Genomic DNA, 18866 nt, shown 5'->3' with positions numbered 1-18866 from the left:
AAAGAAAATTTCTCACCTGTCACTTCAAAAACACTCATTGATAAGAAGCGAAAAAATGATGCAAACAGCCACTGCCATGCTAGTGTCAGAGACTATGCAAAAGCAATAATGGCTTGTCTGGTTGTTGTTGTTTCTTTAATTGGGCCAGTTTTGTCACAGTAAAAATAAATGAGCTTTCACGCTAAACAGGATTCTTCAGCCAGTCATCCTGATATAAAGGATAGTGTCTGAATTCAAGCCTTTCAGCAACACTCTAGAATTGCTTGCCTGTTGGTACACTTACTGCCTGCCCTTGCTCTGCCGTTCCTTTTTATCAGTTGCTGCATCAGAAGCAGCGTTCCGGGACCGCATACTGTGGAAAATTAAAAGTGTGTGCTGATAATAGTGGACTTCATGGTTGGCAACTGTGGTAATTACCTTGTAACTGGGAGGCAGATAAAGATTAAAGATCCCAAGCAGGCTGCTTTCACACTTGCTAAAGTGGCATGTTTTGCAGGAGAGCTATAATAGCAGAATTAAGAATGGTAGCAGAGGCTAATTTCCCCCCTCTGGTAAAAATGAAAGCTTTCCATTCTTCTCAAAAGAGCATCCGTTGTCCCATGGACCTTTTGCTTCTTATAGACATCTGTTGAAATTGTCTCCCCCCCCCCCTCCGGAAAGCATTTAATGCTTTCTTGAGGACTGGCAACCCCACCTTAAATATGTATGTAGAAAAGAGGCTTGACAGCTGTTACTACAGTGACATCCTGCTCTGGCAAAAGCAGGACCATTACAAAAAGTTTCAGGCTGTATAATCAGGTGCATAAGCAGAGCTGTGCAGTTCTGTGCAGTTGGACAGCAATCACAAACACAGGATTCCTCATTCTGAGAATCTCTGCTTTCGTTTGTTAAAAACAACAACCAATTTTCTAACACTTAATGCTCCGAAGATAAAACTAAAAAAAGATATGGATAAACTACAGTAGCGGCACACAGCAGGCCTGCTCCCATTGTCTAAGGATGGGAATGTAGTCTTTAGAGCACTGGATCCTTCTCTTTAGGTCTCTTGAGCTGAATAAGGCAATACTCTTGTTCAACAACTAGCTTGCCTTGATGGTGTGATGTTTAGGGCATCGTATAATGCTAATGCAATATGTCCTTCATATCACCCACTGATTGTGGTAGCCCTTCCCTAACACCTCTTGCTGATGCCATGATTCCAATGAAGGATTTTGTAGGTGAACTGTAGCAGAGGTGGGAAACTCTTTTGAGCCCAAGAGCCGCATTTTGTCACAGGGAACCTTCCAGGGGCAATATAACATTGATGGGTGGGGAAAGAGGCAAAGTGGGCAGGTCAGTACATGTGACATAGTAGGCCGCATTAAAACTATGCAAAAGTGAGTGGTTTTCTACACACATATACCTCTCCATCCAAAAGATTCCTGCACTGCAGGGGGTTGGACTAGATGACCCTCATGGTCCCTTCCACCTCTTCAATTCTGTTATTCTAGGGTGCAGAGGGGTGTGACCTCAGGAGGGGGCAAGGCATATAGAGATTTCCAACATACAGCTAGAAAGGCAGATTTAGGTTCCTGGCTTAAGGTTTCCCACCCCTGATCCACAGTATGGGTAACATTTGTGTTTCACTAGAAAGGCCGCATTCATTTTAGTGCTGGGAGCTGCTTAACACACTGGGTAAATTCACCCTCGATACAAACCAAGTCTCTCAGAAGCAGCCAAATGCAGAAGACTTGCGAGTTACTCAGAAGTACAAATCTCTTTAGAGATTGTTTAGCAGGTCACCAAGCTCGCAATCAAAATATTTGCAAATGTGATTTGAGTGAGTGCATGAAAATGAAATATTCCTTTAAAATAGTCTTCTCCTTCTTAAACGATACAGTAAATTTAAAGTGGGTGAGTTGTTTGTTTGTTAAAAATTAGCTCTTGAAGGAATCATGAGTTAGGCAAGCTCCCCCAGCGTCTAACCAATAAAGGGCTTGAAATTGATTTGGCAATTTTTGTTTTGGAACAAGTTCCTTCGATTTGCACCAAACTTGTCTCTCACATCTATTACTTATCTGTAATGTAACCACCTCTCTCCTTTTCTCTCTCTTCCCGCCCCCCTTTCCCCCTTCCTAGTTCTTTCCAAGCTATCCTCCAGCAATGCCTGGGATGCCACCTCTGCTTCCACATTCAGGTCCTTTTGGGTCACTTCAGGGAGCATTTCAGCCGAAGGTACAAATATATTATGGTTTCATTTTTTCCACAGGCTCATTTTTGTTGTTGTTGCCCATACGAAAGAAAGCATGATTAAAATGTAGCTGCAATATAAACACACGTGTATTTCTTGATCGAATTATTATTTTCACTAGGCACACCTGTTTCCCTTGTGCAATTTGCTTGATAGTTAAAGAAAGTCGCTCCCTAAAGGTCTACCCATTTTTTTTTCAGAGAGGGAGGTGGAACCTGTGCTGCCTCTGACCTAGGTCTCCCTAGTACACAGGTAGCCATTGTGGTGCTCTCCAGATATTTTGGACTCCGTCTCTCTCATCGGCCCCAGTGTTTGAGGACTGTGGAAATTGTAGGGCAGCAACATCTCAAGGGTACCACACTGCCTACTTCTGCCCTAGCCATATTCTTTAAAGCAGGAGCGGGGAACCTTTGGCCCTCCAGATGTTGTTGAACTGCATCTCCCATCATCAACAAGCATGGTCAATGCTAGGGGCAATGGGAGTTGTAGTTCAGCAAAATCTGGAGGGCCAAAGGTTCCCCACACCTGCCTTTAAAAAATAAAGGAATGTGTCATTGCACTCAGCCCACCTCTTGCAAGTGGCAAGAGAATTGGGGGTCATTTGGGGGAAGCATTGACTGTGATGACCTAACACAGTCACTTTACTAGAAGCTGCATGGGTGATGTTAGTGGGCAGCAAGCAGGTCTCCCTGATCGCTTCTGGATTGGGCTCCACAGCTGCTTTGCAATACCTTTTTTCTATAGGCAGGTATTTGGGGAATGGAGCTCTTTTTCTTCCTGTGCGTATTTTTTTGTGCGTATACACTGTAAGAATTCTGGATGTGTGCACATGGGGCAAAAATAGCCAGGTGCCTGGTGTGGTATATGGGTACACAATAGGGGTGTGCATGAGTTCTGTGTGAGGGTCAAATGATGAGGTGAATCAGGGGTCTCCCCCTCCCCGAGTCAAAGTGTGATGTCAATAAACCCCTTTAAGGTCTGATCAGAATCCCCACAAACTCTAGTGTTGTCTTAGTTTTCCCGTGTCTCCATGTTTCCCAGGGTCCATGGGCTTTGCAAAAAGTGAGGCTGCCCATAATACTGCCTGTTGAGCACTGAAGAGCTCTGGGTTTGTTCGTTTATTTTGCTAAAGCACATCCATGGAGAATTTTTGTACAAATTAAAAGATTCCTTTCAGGGGTTTTTGTTTTGTTTTAAATCCTATATTGCTTTGCTCTATCCAAAAAACAAAGCAGAACTCTTCAGAACTATGCAAATATTTCATCCACTTTCGTCAAACAGGAAAGTGTCATAGCCGTTTTTACATTCCCCATTATAGTGAATGGGGAATGCAAAGCTTCATTTTATACAAAGTGCCTTTGAGCCTGAATTACAGACTGAAATGCAGCCAGTACAGTTGACAGTTTTAAAACACACAGATGCACATATAAGGCGAATCTTTGGGCCCATGCACACACCTGCCATCCAACTTCTCCCCCCCCCCCTTACACCTCTGCAGCAAAAGATTCTGTGCGTACCAAATGGTTCTGAAACTGCAGCCACTCTCAAGTCGGTCATCAGACAGCTGCAATGAAACTCACCAGCAGAAACTACACCATCTGTGAAACTGATCAGCTAAGCTGCAGCCTCTGTTTGCAATTAGCCTTTCCCTTACCACTGGGTAACTAGCATCATATAGGGAAGCCAAGTGAAAATAATGTAGGCAGCCCCAACTGTTTTGTAGAATGTGGCTTGGAAGGGCTGGGGTAGATGCTGGCTGTTTATCAGAAGAGAGTGCTACGCTTCAAATAAGATTTTTTAGAACTTAAGCAAAGGCAATATGTGCTTAGTCAGATTAGCCTGTGTGGCTTATCTGTTCCCATCCCTGTTGTCTCTTGCAGACACTCAAATCCTGAAGCAGTTTTGCAGACATGTCAAATGATACTTAAAATTCTGGATATCATGTTTATATTAACACAAGAATACAGCTCACAATGGACAACTTCTGAAATGGCTCTGCAGAAGAAAAAGGCCACATTATTCTGCAGTAGGGCTCCTAGTATTGGTGTAAAGAGATAACTTAGTAGCTTTAGGCTTCTGAGGGTGACCCTGTACCCCTTAAACACTGGCAACCCCCCACCCAATGTTAGCAAACAAAGAAACTTACATATAGCATGGAGGGTGGCCCTAATGGCGTTGTAGTAGTAGGCTCAGCTAGTTTTTACCATCTCTCTTACTATGTTAGTTGCTTAAAAGCTCTCATGGTGCCAGGCTTGAGATTCCTTTCTTTCCATTTGTAAAGTCTTTATAGAAACATGAGCAATGTGATCCGAGCTGTAAAAAGTAAACCCCACTGAATTCAGTGGGACTTAATCCTGGGTACGTGGGTATAGAATTGTAGTGTAGGATTGTAGATTTTTAGAAGGGCGAGGAAATGCAACCCCCCAAAGCTTCAGCGGCTTCTGCAGACATATCTCCATGCAGAGATAAAAGAAAGAGCATTTGCCGAAGAGGCAGCCTTGCTATCTGCGTTGTAAATATACATAAAATGTAGTCTGCAGTTCGAACGATAAGCTTAGGGTTCAGGTGGAGCCTTTCTTTTGTGAACTTGCGAGTGGGAGTTACAACCTTTGTGGAAGACAGTAATATAAGCACCTGTATTTCCAGGCTCCCATCTCTCCTTTTCAAAAGCATTCCTGATCTTAACCTAACTTTCTGTGCATTTATTGCCCAAGGAGCTTGCGGGGCAGTTCCCCCCATAGCAAGCCTGTGAGGATTGGTTAGACTAAAAGATGGTGAGTGGCTTAAGGTCACCTAATGAGCCTCATGATTAAACAGAGGTTTGTTCGTAGGCTTTCCTGGTCCAAATCCAACGCTCTGTTTGCTGTGACACAGTGGGTCTGATTTTGAGCTGTCCCTCACTGGTTGTAACCCTGTTTACCCTCTGCTGGCATGCGGAGGATGCGTGCCCAAAGGGATGATCTTTGTACAGCCATTTCCCCACTCTGTTTTGGAGCGGGATGTGGGTTTGGAGGAAGAGGATGCCTCCAAACAACTGTGGTTGCCACTTCCTTGCAGAACCAACTGGATTGACTCAAATCAGGGGTCTTCATTTCTTGATGGAGTAATGCCAGTTAATACAGCAGCTTCAAAACCTTTAGGACAACAGCTAATGCACTAGACCAGGGGTAGTCAACCTTTTTATACCTACCGCCCACTAATGCATCTTTCTTGATGGTAAAATTTCCTTACCGCCCACCAGTGCTCAATGGAAGGAGGATTCAGCTTGTGCCATAGAACCCCCTACCGCCCACCTAGAATCCTGAAACACCCACTAGTGGGCAGTAGGGACCAGGTTGACAACCCCTGCACTAGACAAAAGTAATCATTTGGTTTTTGTCTTTATTACCAAGCTGTTTCATGGAAGGAGCTATCTTATGCTAAGTCAGACCAGTTGTTCAGCAAACCTAGTGCAGTCATTGGGACTTTGAATCTAGTTTTTTGCTATTTTTAATTTTCTTGTTTATATATTAATTTTGCAAATTTGTGGGCTGCTTCACAGCCTGATTGCACGGTTCTTTGCTGCAGATTGCTGTTTTCTGCTTGATTTCATCATTAGATGCACACCAGCAATATAGAGTGGGCCTAGGGATTTCTTGCAATTTCATGTAAGCCACTATTTAGAAGGAAGGAATTTGACCAGAAAAACCACCCTCTTCACACCTAATAAATTTGGTCCAAGACAACCACTGTTTTCCATATTCTTCTGCAACGTGCTCCAGCTGTTGTGAGACTCCATTTTAAGAGCACAGTCCAGATAAGATGAGTGGGTCCCCAATCCCCACCCCAGTATTACTGCCAGGTTTGAAGGGCCCTGGTCAAGGTGCCGCCCGTGAAGCTACCTTCCCCCCTTGCCACCCTGTCCAGTTCATTTTCTCTTTCCACCCCCCATGCACCCTTGCATGGACATAGCCAGGATTTCTGTTGGGGGGGGCGAAGCTTTGTTTTTGGGGGGGGGCAGAATCTCAATTAGTTAAGTATTTCTATTTATGTACTTGATTTAGGGTTATGTCCATGCACCCTGGTCTTTCTGCTCCCCTGCCCCATGCCACCTTGGTCACTCCACTCCCCCCACTACCTGTGCTGCCTTATTGCTCTGCTCTTCTCTCATTTCTCTCCCGTGTGGTCACTCCACCAGAGTGGCTTGTGTTTTCTTGTTTGCCTAAATGTGCATTAAGATGCCTTGGTTGGTTCAGTTTTGAACTGAAATGGTGGGATACTGGTGTTCTTGAATAGATGGAACTCTGACAGCCTTTTAGGGCTTTTATCTAGTCAGTTTGAGTTCCCCCACCCCACCCCAGTTCCCAACAACCAGAGGCAGCTGGTTGTATGAATGTAGTCAGTGGATAAATTATTTCTGAACGATTCTGTACCATAGGGATGGGGGATCTTTTATTGGCCTGAGGGCCACATTCCCTCATGGGTACCCTTCAGAGTGGGGAGCATGAATCAACTGTGAGTGGGGCCAGAGGCAAAAGTCAGACAAATAAGAAATGTAACACCGGCCTTTGGGTGGAAGGCTGCATTCTCGGTTCAAAGACATATCCCAACTAGGCAAAAGCACCCAAGGAGGACACAGAGCAGGGCAGTCAGTGACATGGCCTGGGGGAAGTCCCAAAGGCCAGCAAGAGCTGCGTTTGGCCCCAAGGTTGTAGGATCCTCACCCCCTGCTGTACTGTGTGTACAGGAGATGCATAGCAACAAAATTGGCTAGTCTTCTCTAACAGCACATGAACCTTCCCCAAGGGGGAAAGCAGTCCCCCAGATTTACAACATTGTGTTGCTATATTTGACTGAATGGGGAGCATGTGGACGCACCTAAATTATCCACAACTTGCAGCGATAATGATTCATCTCCTTGGAGAAAAGATAAAGCTGAAATCCACACAAATCATCCTAACCTTTTTCTTCTCAAACTTTCCTCTTCCTCCCATGTGGCTGCCTTAAGCCCTAGATCATCATGACAGACGCATTCGGTGGCTGACCGTGGCATAATGAATTCTGTCCTCCTTGCCCTGTGAAGCAAGGAGTTTGTTTTTGTTTCCCTCCCCACTTCTCATGTCACTTCCCCGAGGCCTCATATGTAAATCCCCACCACATGAATCCAACCTGACTGCAAACTTCTTAGCTACTTTCCCAAAGGCCATTTCTCATGAGCTAAGAACTTGAAAAGGTCAAAAGTATTCAATTTACTTTGCCGAAGGAAGCATTTCCATCTGTCTTCAGGGGGACAGAAGGACCAAAGGGCACTCTATCACTCACACTATTAATGTGATGTGACCTTAAAATGCATCATAGCTGTTATTTTTGCCTCCCTACCCATCAGTTCACAAAAGGGGCCTGACAGCCTTTCCGCTCATGGGAGAATCTCCCCCACCCTCTCCTTTGCACACACAACTCAGGATTCTTTCGTTGCGTCCTTTTATTCTTTTTCTTTCAACTTTTAAAACCATCCTTGACCTCTCATACTTAAGTTACAGAAGTATGTTTGCAGGTTGCTCCTTAAGCCTCCTTGTTTGAAATCTGACAGCAATTTGGCCCGTTTAATCGGTTAACTGCCTAGCTAGGGAATTAGCCAAACTTTCTGCACTCATCTTGAAGAACAACAGGTGCAGTGCCATGGGAAGGAAAAGACTGATTGCTGGCTCAGAGCCCCATTCCCTCCAACAAGCCAAGACAGGGCTCTCCTGGGACCGATCACGCCAAGTTGGAGGTATAACCTCAGGGCTTGGTTAACTACTGTGCAGAATTGCACCCCAGGCAAAAAATTAAAAAAACACCTTTTGGTGTTGTATCCAATCATACGCTATAGTATGATTTCTGGTTTTCCTATTTCCTCATAGATTTACAGGCCGTTGTTTTTTTTAAAAAAAAACCTAGTTTCAAAACAACAGCCTTTAAACATGCACAGTTGCATCCATAAACAGCTATTGCTCCTGCTAAAATAATAGAGGAAATTAGCAAGGTTCCAAGGTGAATGGACATACAAGCTCAGTGGTGCAATTTCACATGTATAAAAGGCAAATGTGTCTTCAGTGAAGGAGGGGCAGCATTGTTGCTTAGGAAGAGAAGAATGCACAAGAATATGTGCGCTCATCTCCCTTTAATGAGGCAAAATCTTTTTTGCACAAAGAAACCAGAAAGTGTAGCACACACCATGACTTAGATGTAGAATGGGCTCCACCACCCAAAGCTGACAGCTAAAATAAATCATTTAAAAAACAAATTATATTTATGTCCGGGGGGGGGGGAGCAAAACGAATGTGGCTGCTTCTAAGGGTCTATAGCAGGGTTGGGGAACTTCTAGTCTGGGGCCAGATGCAGCCTTCCTAGGATTGTACCTCTGTGCAACCCTAGGCCACAAACCCCTCACCCAAACTCTCAGGCCTCCTGCTTACCTGGACGAGAGGTGGGGTGGGGTGTAGAAACCCCTAACTTTTGTACAGCTGGAACTGTACAAAGCAAAGATTTGCATTGGTTGCTCAACCTGCTTTTTGCCTCTCCCCCCCCCTTTAGCATCTGACCCCCAGAAGGTGGCACATGAGGGGAATGCGGCCTGCAGACTAATAAAGGTTTCACATCCCTGGTTTCTAGCCAGTGGCTATATGGTAACTGAGGGAAGAGCACTGAATGTTGCACAAATTACCGTGAGGGCAGCTGCTTGGAGGGTTATGAAAGGGCAGCAAATTGCTATTCACTTTTATTATTTTTCTTGTATTGATACCACCAGGGAGGGGGGAAGGAGCTTGCGAGATGTTCAGCCTCGGCTGCCTAAATATCTTAACTGACCTTGGTTACTGCACTCCTTGACTGTTCTGAGGGTGCTTTTTGCTGTTCCGCCTGAGGCAGCAAATTGCTTCCGTCCAATCCTGCTGAGTATGATGGGTCCCTATCCCGTGATGAACCTATTCAGCAGTCAACTTTCAGAACGTTGGGGACACAGACGCACAAAGCGTTTACCATCATACGCTCTGTTTCCACTTTTCCAAGATTATCTCTACACTTGTGAGCACTGAAAGCTTTTACAATCGGGTTTCTCAGGATAAAGCCTGTGCACCCAATTAAACATGCCAGGAGGTGAGAACACCTCTCTCATCCCCACCTTGGTCAGAAAAGGATCTGTCCCTAGCTCTGCAACTTGCTTAGCAAGTCATATCATTTTTTGTGAGCACCTCATTCCGCAACAAGGGGTGTGGGTGGTGCTGTGGTCTAAACCACTGAGCCTCTTGGGCTTGACCATCAGAAGGTCGGCAGTTCGAATCCCCGCGAGGGGGTGAGCTCCCGTTGCTCAGTCCCAGCTCCTGCCGACCTAGCAATTCAAAAGCACACCAGAAAGTGCAAGCAGATAAATAGGTACTGCTCCGGCGGGAAGGTGAACGGCGTTTTCGTGTGCTGCTCTAGTTCCGGTGTTCCGTTGCACCAGAAGCGGCTTAGTCATGCTGGCCACATGACCCAGAAAAACTGTCTGAGGACAAACGCCAGCTCCCTTGGCCTGTAAAGCAAGATGAGTGCTGCAACCCCAGTCATCTGCGACTGGACTTAACTGTCAGGGGTCCTTTACCTTTTACATTCTGCAACAACACAGGGTGAACGAAAAGCAGCCCTACATTCACCCAGTTCAGGAGCCACTCGCTTATTTATGTAGTGACAGCAACTAGGCAGCCAAAGGAGTTAGTACAACACATGTCCTATATCCCAACCCGCTAAGAAGTTTGGCTTCAGAATTCAGAACCAGCTGAAGTTTCCACGTCTCTTCAGAGGCAGTCCCACAGGCTGTTAGCAATAATCCGAAGAACAGCCAACTAAGGCATGAATCACTGTGGCTAGGCTGGGAGGTTCCAGAAAGGGACAGAGCCAGCAAACCCATCTTGGTTGTGCGAAGGTGCTCCTGGCTACAACAGAGGCCTAAAAATCTAGGCCTAAGGCTTAGGTCCATGAGCACCAAATAGCAAGTATGAGTTATCGAAGTGCGTTTCACTGAAACCCTTCCTACAAAAACATACTAAGCTACCATACTAAACTTAACTAACTCTGCATATTTACAAGCTTTATGTTTTAACAGGGTCACATTAAATTATGGCTGGAGCAGTGGAACTTTTATTTATTGTCTTCTCCTTTCATTGCAGACTTCAAATCCTATTGACGTAGCGAGTAGGCCTGGAGCAGTACACCATACTCTTCTGCAAAAGACGCCAGGGGTATGTAAAGCATGTGAAACTTCTGTCTTTGTCTGATTCCAACTAAAGGTTCAGCCCTCTTAAAATCAAACATATATTTTTCCTGCAGAAAAAGAGAGGGATAATGGCACAACCTTTGGCTGTGCTATTGCTTCCCAGACTCGGGTTTTCCTGAGCAGAAGACTTAAAAATGGGAAATGTTATTATTATGTAAACAAAAAAACCTTTGTTATATTATTGCTGTTTTTTTAATAAAAAAACAAAAACAAGATGGAGAAAGAACTGGATCCTCAGATCCGGTTAGCAGACCCGAATTTTAAGTTAATGGGTAAATAGCTGAACCGACTGGACCACATAAACAAATTTATGTTTTGAGTCTTGCTTGTTCTCAAACTGGATAGGGGGTTGACCAAATGTGTTGCACCTGCGCTATTCCAGTGCAAGCAGTCATGCAAACTATTGTGCCAGTTTGGATGGCTTCAAGTAGTTGATTTTTAACTTGAAAGAATCCACATTCTTACTTGCTAGCTGCTTTTATAAAGGCATGTTTCCATCAGTGCTAAGACTGCAGGGCACACTTTGACACTTTCTAACTTGGTGCAAATTAGTGGAAGGAGGTTTTCCTCTGTGACAATTCTCCTCTGATTTATTTTCTCTGTTTATTGTCATCTATTCTCTCGAATTAAATTCCTTTTCCTCTGTATGACCGAATTTCCAAGACTGATCTGTTTTTCCACATTTTCCTTAGGTGTCTGACCCCTATCGGGCTCCAGTACGAGTAAGTAAGGTTTGTCAGGGATTTTTTTTAATCTACCTTTTCTTAAAATATAATTTGTGTAAATGTAAAAATGCACATGCATGTGACACAAATCTGTCTTGGCACTTCCTTTGAAGTTGATTAAATAATACTCTTGATTCGTACCTCGCATTCACTTTCTGCTTCAACTTTCCAAGTTAGCCCAAATTCTACAGTAGGAAAAGCTAGATTCTGCTACCTGCATAAATTATGCAAATGAAGCATTTGCAGTGCTAAACAAATTTTCATGATTTCAATCACACAGTTTCTTAGAGCCTGCAATCCAAAGGAGGCTTCTCCTTCATGAATTAAGGATGAAAAAATCAATGCATGTGCAATCCTCTGGATTGTGGGAAGAATAAAATATGGTTCTCCCGACTCGAGCTTCTTTATATGTTTATTTTATATATTTATCAGGCCTATCCATGCTCTTTCCTCTTACTTAATAAAGGGATTTTCCATTGAGAGTAAAGAAGAGATAGTGATTAGTTATCATGGCTGTACCTCTGAACACAAGTTCCAGGGGGGACAACAGTGACAGACAGTTACTGCCTTCATGTCCTGCTCCTGAAAACAAGATGGTGAACTAATTTAACTTTGGCCTGATCCAAGAGGGCTCTTCTTATTCATGCACCATGGTTTTTATACTGCCCCCCCTTAAATTCAACAGATCAGCAATGGTGTGATTGTCCTTCATAAGCAGGAGCCTGTTTTTCAAAGGCCTGAGAATAACAAAATGCTTTACCTGTCTCCTAAGGGAGGCAAATACTTGGGGGGGGGGTTGTAAATGAAGCCCATAGGGGCACCTAACCTAAAAAGTCCCTGTACCTTGAGGATGCTAATCTTGCATCCAAAACACACATGATATCCTGAGCAGGCTTCACTAACAGATCTTTGAACAGGGTGGGATTGCATCATATGATCTGATGCTCTCCAAGCTCCACAAAGGAGGAATTTGTTACAAGTAATCTTCCCTCACATGACAACAATACTGCATATTATTAAATTATACAAACCAAATCAATATCCAGCACTGTGAATGACTAGTCATTTTAATTATTCTATTCTATTAAATTTCAAAAAAAATCACATATACACTCCAAAACATAATTTTTCTTTGATTTTTTTTACTTCCCCACCCGTTTTCCGTGGTGTTTCTCCCCCTTGATGCACTCAACCTTCTCTCTCTTATATCATGACCACCGTACAATCTCATTCCTTCTGTTGCTCATAGTTCAAATCCTGCTCACGAATTTATCATCCTACAATATTTCTTTAAATACTCAAAAAAAAAGGCTTCCATTCTTCCACAAAACAATCATGAATGACTAGTCTCTTTTTGTGAGCTGAGTATTGTCAAGGGGAAAAAATGGCTTCAGATTGCTGGTATTTTAAGTTAAACCTCCATTTTTAAAATCCATTTGCTTGCAGAAGCCTGGCAAGTGGTGTGCTGTTCACGTACAGATTGCCTGGCAGATCTACCATCACCAGCAGAAGATAAAGGTAAATGAGCATATTTATTCAGAGATGATGAGTCTTTCGGCTGACATGATGTGTTCCCACTGCTACTCCCACCTGATAAATAAGTAGCTTCTCACGGTGTAGCTTTTGTTTGTAAGGTGTGAAATTAATTAAGCCTTTCTGTCTTTTAACATCTATCGTAGAGCTGTAATTGGTTGTGCTTGTCTGGTGGGGCAGGGCAGACTGGTAGCAAAACGAGTCAAAGGTATAAAATATGCAACCGAAAGGAGATCAGATGGGAGGCTTGTGGGGACGGTGGGGGCGTACGAAGCACGCGTGTTTAATATCATTTCCCTTCTGCACTAGTACCTCCTGTGGAATATGGAGTGTTATCCTGTTCAGAGTGAAATGAGCGGTACGGTGAAGGACATTTTACAAAACATAGAGCAGGCGAGTAGAATGACAGTCATTGTGTCAGAGGTGCTTGGGGTTTTTTATTTTGCGGTATTGTGTGGAGGGGAGGGATGGGGGGAGACTGGCACTGGAGAGGTGAGAATGTTAGGGATAGATGGTTCACCTTTGCCCAAGCAATTTGTCTAAAGCCCTTAGAATCCGGCACTTGGAAGAGTCCAGATGTCAGTTTTCAAGGCACTTAAGTCTTGAGTGATCTCAGTGATGCTAAAGCCACTTCTCACGGGGGTTTTTATTGAGTCAGAGGGGAGTTAAATTCCACACAGAGACCCAAAGTGTGCTAGCTAGAACATCTTTTATAATATGCATCAATAAGCGCAATCAAAGCCATAGACATTTCATTACCATGTTGCAGAATTTAGGTGAAGCTCTTGGGAGGCAGTTATGAATATTTCGGGTGATATAGGGGAGGCAGAAGTAGTGTCCATGCAAATGGGGAAGTCCATTAGCAGGAATTGTTAAGAGGATGTTCTTAGCTTCTAACAGAAGAAACTAAACAATAGCTCGGCCACAACACTACCTGTGCTTCAAAATCTTGGTTTAGCAACAACCACGGATACAAATGCTTAACACTCTGTGGTCAATTAATTTCTGTAGAAGTTTTACAAGGCACGTGTATTTGGGAGTTGCAGAACCACAGGATCCTAGATGCCTTGAATAGATGCTTTGATTTAAGAGCCAAATTACTTGTTTTTATGCCCCTCTCTTCATTATCATCACCACAACCACCTTGTGCTTTGCTCATTAATCAATCACAGGTATTTACTGCCATAGCTAAGTAACTAGTGTCAGGGAAAAAGGCAGAAATGTGGCCAGTCCACAACGTGTTACAGAGGTGGCAAGTATCCCTTCATTTTAATAGAGCTGGACTGCACACGTTAATCAGGTTCAGTGGGTATACCGTTATTTTAAGCAGAAACCATTTAAGAGCCACACACTTTGGTAGCAACTAATAAGCCTGGAAATGGCTCAATCTGCTTTTCTTACAACCTTCCATACTTCAATATTACCTGCTTTACAGTCTTGCTGGAGTGGTTAAGGTACACTAGCTTTTATATATTAAGGGAGTGTCAGAACCAATATGTTCAGCAGCCAGAGTCATAACTCAGTGCCCAACCATTTCCTTTGCATGGTTGAGGTGCCACAGCTTGACTTCCTGATAGCTCTAGCTACATGCTGTCAGGTGGCTGGGCTGAGCAAGACCTCCACCTGAGGCTCTTTAATAGTAGATACCTTACTATGCTGATTTTGTGTAAGATAGTTCTTAGTATCAAACATAGTTTTGCTTGACAGTCTGGGTGGAACTAGACATTACAGGCAATGTGCAGCAGATGTCAAAAACAGTGGCCCTGTGGCTCCTTCTCCCTGCCACCTCCCCAATTAACGTATAATAAAAATTGTATGACAGGATAATCATCGTGCTGGGAGTTTCCCCACCCTTGTAAAGAACAGTCAGTGGAGTGAGGGGGAATCGAAGTGAAATGTCATCAGTTCATGTTTTTCGTTTTCCTACCCCAGGAGTAGCCAGTGTGGTGCCCTCCAGAAGCTGTGAACTGGAGCTCCCATTGTCTCTTTCCATTGGCTATGCTGTCTGAGGCCGATGGGAGTTGGAGAACAGCAACATCAGGAGGGAACCATATTGATTACCCCTGCCTTTCACATTACCAGGAGAGGAAGAAGAGCGGTTGGACTGCTCCTTTTGTAGCAGCCTTTCAGCTCCTGCAAAGTTTTGTTTATTATTCCATTACTTATGCTCTCTGCGGTCATGGAATATATGCCATCCTTTCATAGGTCATTTATAGCTGTTATCTCTTATGAGGAAAGTATGAAGCTTCTGCTTAACCTCCAAGGATACACTTGAGTGTCCTCCTAACAAATGGGCACTGTTTTCGCACACCTAGGCTAGTTTTTATCAGCATGCAAAAGAAAGCTCCATCCTCAAAGCATATTGAAATAAACGGGGCTGTGTAGCACTCTGAATGCAGGGAGCAGATTCTTTCCTCATCCTCTTCCTTTTCCATGAGTCTTTCATGCTGCGCTTTCGTTGCCCCAGGAAAGGGATAGCCTCCACAAGCCTCTGTCTTTTTCCGTCTCTCTCTGTGAACTGAACTGAACTGAAGCAACCAAGCATGCGACTCTTGTCATCCAACTCTTTGAGGGTTAGTTCTGTCTGCAGCTTTCAGCCTGTGGAATATGTTTGTGCCGGGCTGAGGCTGCAGACTGATCCGAGGGGCGCACGACTCACTCAGCATATCACATTGCATTCTCCTGCTGAGTTAATGCCATGGGGCTAAGAGCTCATTTCAGAACTTATTCATGGAGGAGGAGGAGGCAGGCAGGCAGCTGAGAAGCTGTGGAGTGAAATGGCCTCATAGAGGCTACTGTCAGAGCATGACTCTCAGTATGAGACCACAGATGCTGCCATCACTCTGGCTAACTCTCCCTGGCGGTGCTAACGCAGGCGTGAAGTTTGAGCCCTTTTACTGCTTTCCTCCCCCCTCCCCTTTTCTCTGTAGTAAAGGAAAGAAAAATGTATAATGAGATGTTTTTTTTTGTATCCTTTGACAGCAAATGCAACTGGATCCCCACAAGCTAGAGATAGGTGGGAAACTTGACCTGTTCAGCAGACCTCCTGCCCCTGGTGTGTTCCCAGGGTTCCATTATCCTCAAGATCTCGCCCGGCCACTCTTTTCCACCACAGGTGAGGAGGAATGAGTGTTGAATAAGTATGGACTTATGCGTTTAATTGTTGTCTTCTCCTCCCTTTTATTCTGTGCAAAATTTAATAATCATTAATACGTGTGCAGACATGGTCAGAAAGCTTTCTTCCTCTTAAAACCACTAGTTTTATAAACATTGAAGCCTTGGGGCCGAAACGCCCAATCACCCAAATGGCCTGTGCAGACTCAGGTTTGGCCGGACCCTTTCCTACTTCACAAATCAAAGTAATTCTCTCACACACATTGTACCTATAATAAGAATAAATGGCATACGAACTTAAAACAGACACTGTCTCAATGAATTCTGAATATCGTATGGCATAGATTGTTAATTTCTTCCAGAAGCCTAAATTAGTAAACATATTTTCAGATGGCTATGAGAAGACAATATGGAGGATGCCCATTCGTATCTCCAGTGAGAAGGGAGTTCCACAATTGGGGTGCTTTGACAGAGAAATAGATCTATTAAGGCTTCAGCTCTAAGCACACTTCTTAGAAAATAAGCTCAACTGAATACAGTGGGGTTTACATTTGAGTAAACATGTATAGGGTTGCATAGCATAGGCAACAGATTAAAGGAAGCCTTTATTTCAGTCCCAGATAAATGACCCAACCCACCTGTGAGTATATTAATCACAAGAGGGATTGGACTGTAAATCTCAATAAAGTTGGTTATCGGAGGAGAGCAGGATGAACAAACATTGTGACTCTTATAGAGAAATGAATAAATCTTTTACTTTACAGTATCTAAGGCTTTCTAGTCACTTTATGGAACAAGAGTATAGTTGGGGTGAATCATGGTTTCTGCCGTATTGCCTTGTTACTGCAAAAAGACTTAAGTTATCTTAGGCCCACCTGGCTTTGGGATGAATGTTCAGCTGCCTGGCAGACATTATATTTAATAACTCCCCGACAGCCCACAATATTGTCCCTGGCTTTCTCCAAAGGATTTCTTTCTTTTTCTTTTTTTTAATTCTTATTATTATCAGCCCCATGTAGTCAAGTTTGTAAGCTGTCTCCTTTGAAGAAATCTCCCATCCGTTATACACCTTCTGAAATCCTACAGGATTAGAGAGATGACAGCCTCCATCCGTCTCAAAGCAGTCGAGCAACTTGCTATGTTTATAGATAACTCCGCGTCCCGCTAGCCATGGCAGCTTTTCTCTCTGGAGTTTCCTTAACTCGTTTTCTGGTTGCTTAGAGCCAATTCACTCGATCACTTTTCAGTCATTTCATGGTGAGCCAGTGATTTCCACATCATGTTCCTAGGAACCCAGAGGTTCATCAGAATGCTTATCAAGGGCACATTCCTAACTATCTTCCCCTGCAACACACAGCCACTGGAAAAGCTTGGGTGTATTCTAGGACAGGCAGCTTAAATCTGTTTGTACCCAGAACTGGCTCCAATTTGAGGGAACTCTTGGCAACATGCCTTCTCCTTTGTCCAAACCTAGACCAACTTTCTCCTTTTCACTAGAGTGTTGATATCCCAGAATGTCTCACGCCGCTAGAGACTGCCTCTCTAGAATATGAGCTTGAATGCTTGGCCAATAATGGACACCAACCTTGGTCTGTATCCATTTCAGGCATTGTACTGAATGCACAAAAAATTATATTCACACCTCTGGTGTGCAGACACAGCTGTGCAGAATCTCCTGCAAGAATAACAAAAATGCAAGTTATCAAGTCTGGAGATCTATAAGACAGAGACAGATAGAACAGAACATGTAATCCAATTTCTAAGTGGTAAGCTGCAGTCCTGCTTCCACCTGAAAACAAACGTGAAACAATCCAAGGTGATTAATCATGGAGTTCAACTTTATGTGTTCTATCTCCATTGATTACTAGGGCTAAGCTGTGTTGGCTAGCTCTGCTTTTTTTAGCTATTGCTTTTCTTCTGCCTTTTAACTCCAAACTTGGGGGCTGATTCACAGATGCATATACATCACTTGACCATTCAGTAGTGGATTACCCTAAATTAAAAATGCGGTCACAGGAAATTACCCTAGACCAAGTTAGACTGTCTAGTTCTCCAGGATTTCAGGCTGGGTTTCCCAGCCATACCTGGAGATGTCAGGGATTGAATCTCTGGCATTCTGCATGCAAAGCAAGCACTGTACTGTTGAACTACAGCTTTCACACATACATGTAATCACTTGGTGGAGAATCACAAGAGGGGAAGAGTGCTGTTGCACTCAGATCCTGCTTTCGGACTTTCCATGGGCATATGGTTGGCCACTCCGAGAATAGGATGCTTAGAGTTCATTTTCAAGTGGCCCAATGCAGCAGGCTTTTCTTATGTTCTAGGCCTATTGTAATTAAAAGAAACAAACAAAACTGAAATATTCACCTGACCTTCCTTCCCTTTCCCACTCCAAAATTTAGAATGACAAGTTTCAGAGCAGTCCATTTTAATCTCACGCCTACAAATTTGAATTGCCCAAGACTACAACGCTTCCATCTTACTGAAATGGCTAGATACATGTTTATAACTAGGTCTGCTCTGCACGTCACCATTGTTTGTAAGAGTCAAAAGGGTTTCATCCAACAAAGTTGTCCCTTTCACACAACAACTTATGCTTTGCACAGTGGAGTTTCCCCTCTTTCTCCTGCCTCCCCCTCAATTCTGTTCTGACCCTCCTGAGATGGGGTTTTTTTTTGGGGGGGGGTCCACTGCAGAAGATGAAGTCTCTGTGCAAAGAGACAACTTTATTGGATGCTACTCCAATTCTTGCTACTTGTTCACACTTACCTGAACTGCTGCCAACACTTGTTTTAGGAATCTCCACGAAGAGAAAGAGAAATGGAAATGACCAGAATAAATGCAAAGTACAAGATGGTAGATATACTTCAAAAAGTTGCAAGGAGGGAAGGGAGAGAGAGAGAGAGAGAGAGAGAGAAAAGATTACTGAGCATGATGTACCATTTATCATCTATGCATCCATGCTTTTTAACTTGCATATCAGATTCTG

At 43.7% G+C, this 18866-nt stretch overlaps 1 protein-coding gene across 12 annotated transcripts in view; it reads left to right on the top strand.

Moving 5' to 3' along the window:
• The window catches only part of FBRSL1 (fibrosin like 1), a 779020-nt gene that overhangs the window by 748209 nt on the left and 11945 nt on the right, over positions 1 to 18866 (top strand). For 8 of the 12 annotated variants that reach the window (XM_080985049.1, XM_080985048.1, XM_080985053.1 and 5 more), the window contains 6 exons: positions 2119 to 2214; positions 10396 to 10467; positions 11195 to 11233; positions 12674 to 12745; positions 13070 to 13153; positions 15743 to 15875. In XM_080985049.1, coding sequence (XP_080841175.1) covers positions 2119 to 2214; positions 10396 to 10467; positions 11195 to 11233; positions 12674 to 12745; positions 13070 to 13153; positions 15743 to 15875 — 496 coding nt within the window. The remainder of the gene's footprint in view (positions 1 to 2118; positions 2215 to 10395; positions 10468 to 11194; positions 11234 to 12673; positions 12746 to 13069; positions 13154 to 15742; positions 15876 to 18866) is intronic. The other 4 variants (XM_080985054.1, XM_080985056.1, XM_080985050.1 and 1 more) reach the window with 3 other exon arrangements.

This window comes from Podarcis pityusensis (assembly GCF_964106645.2).
Source record: "Podarcis pityusensis genome assembly, chromosome: 16".
NCBI classification, from domain to species: Eukaryota; Metazoa; Chordata; class Lepidosauria; order Squamata; family Lacertidae; genus Podarcis; species Podarcis pityusensis.
This window is presented reverse-complemented; position numbering and strand designations above follow the sequence as displayed.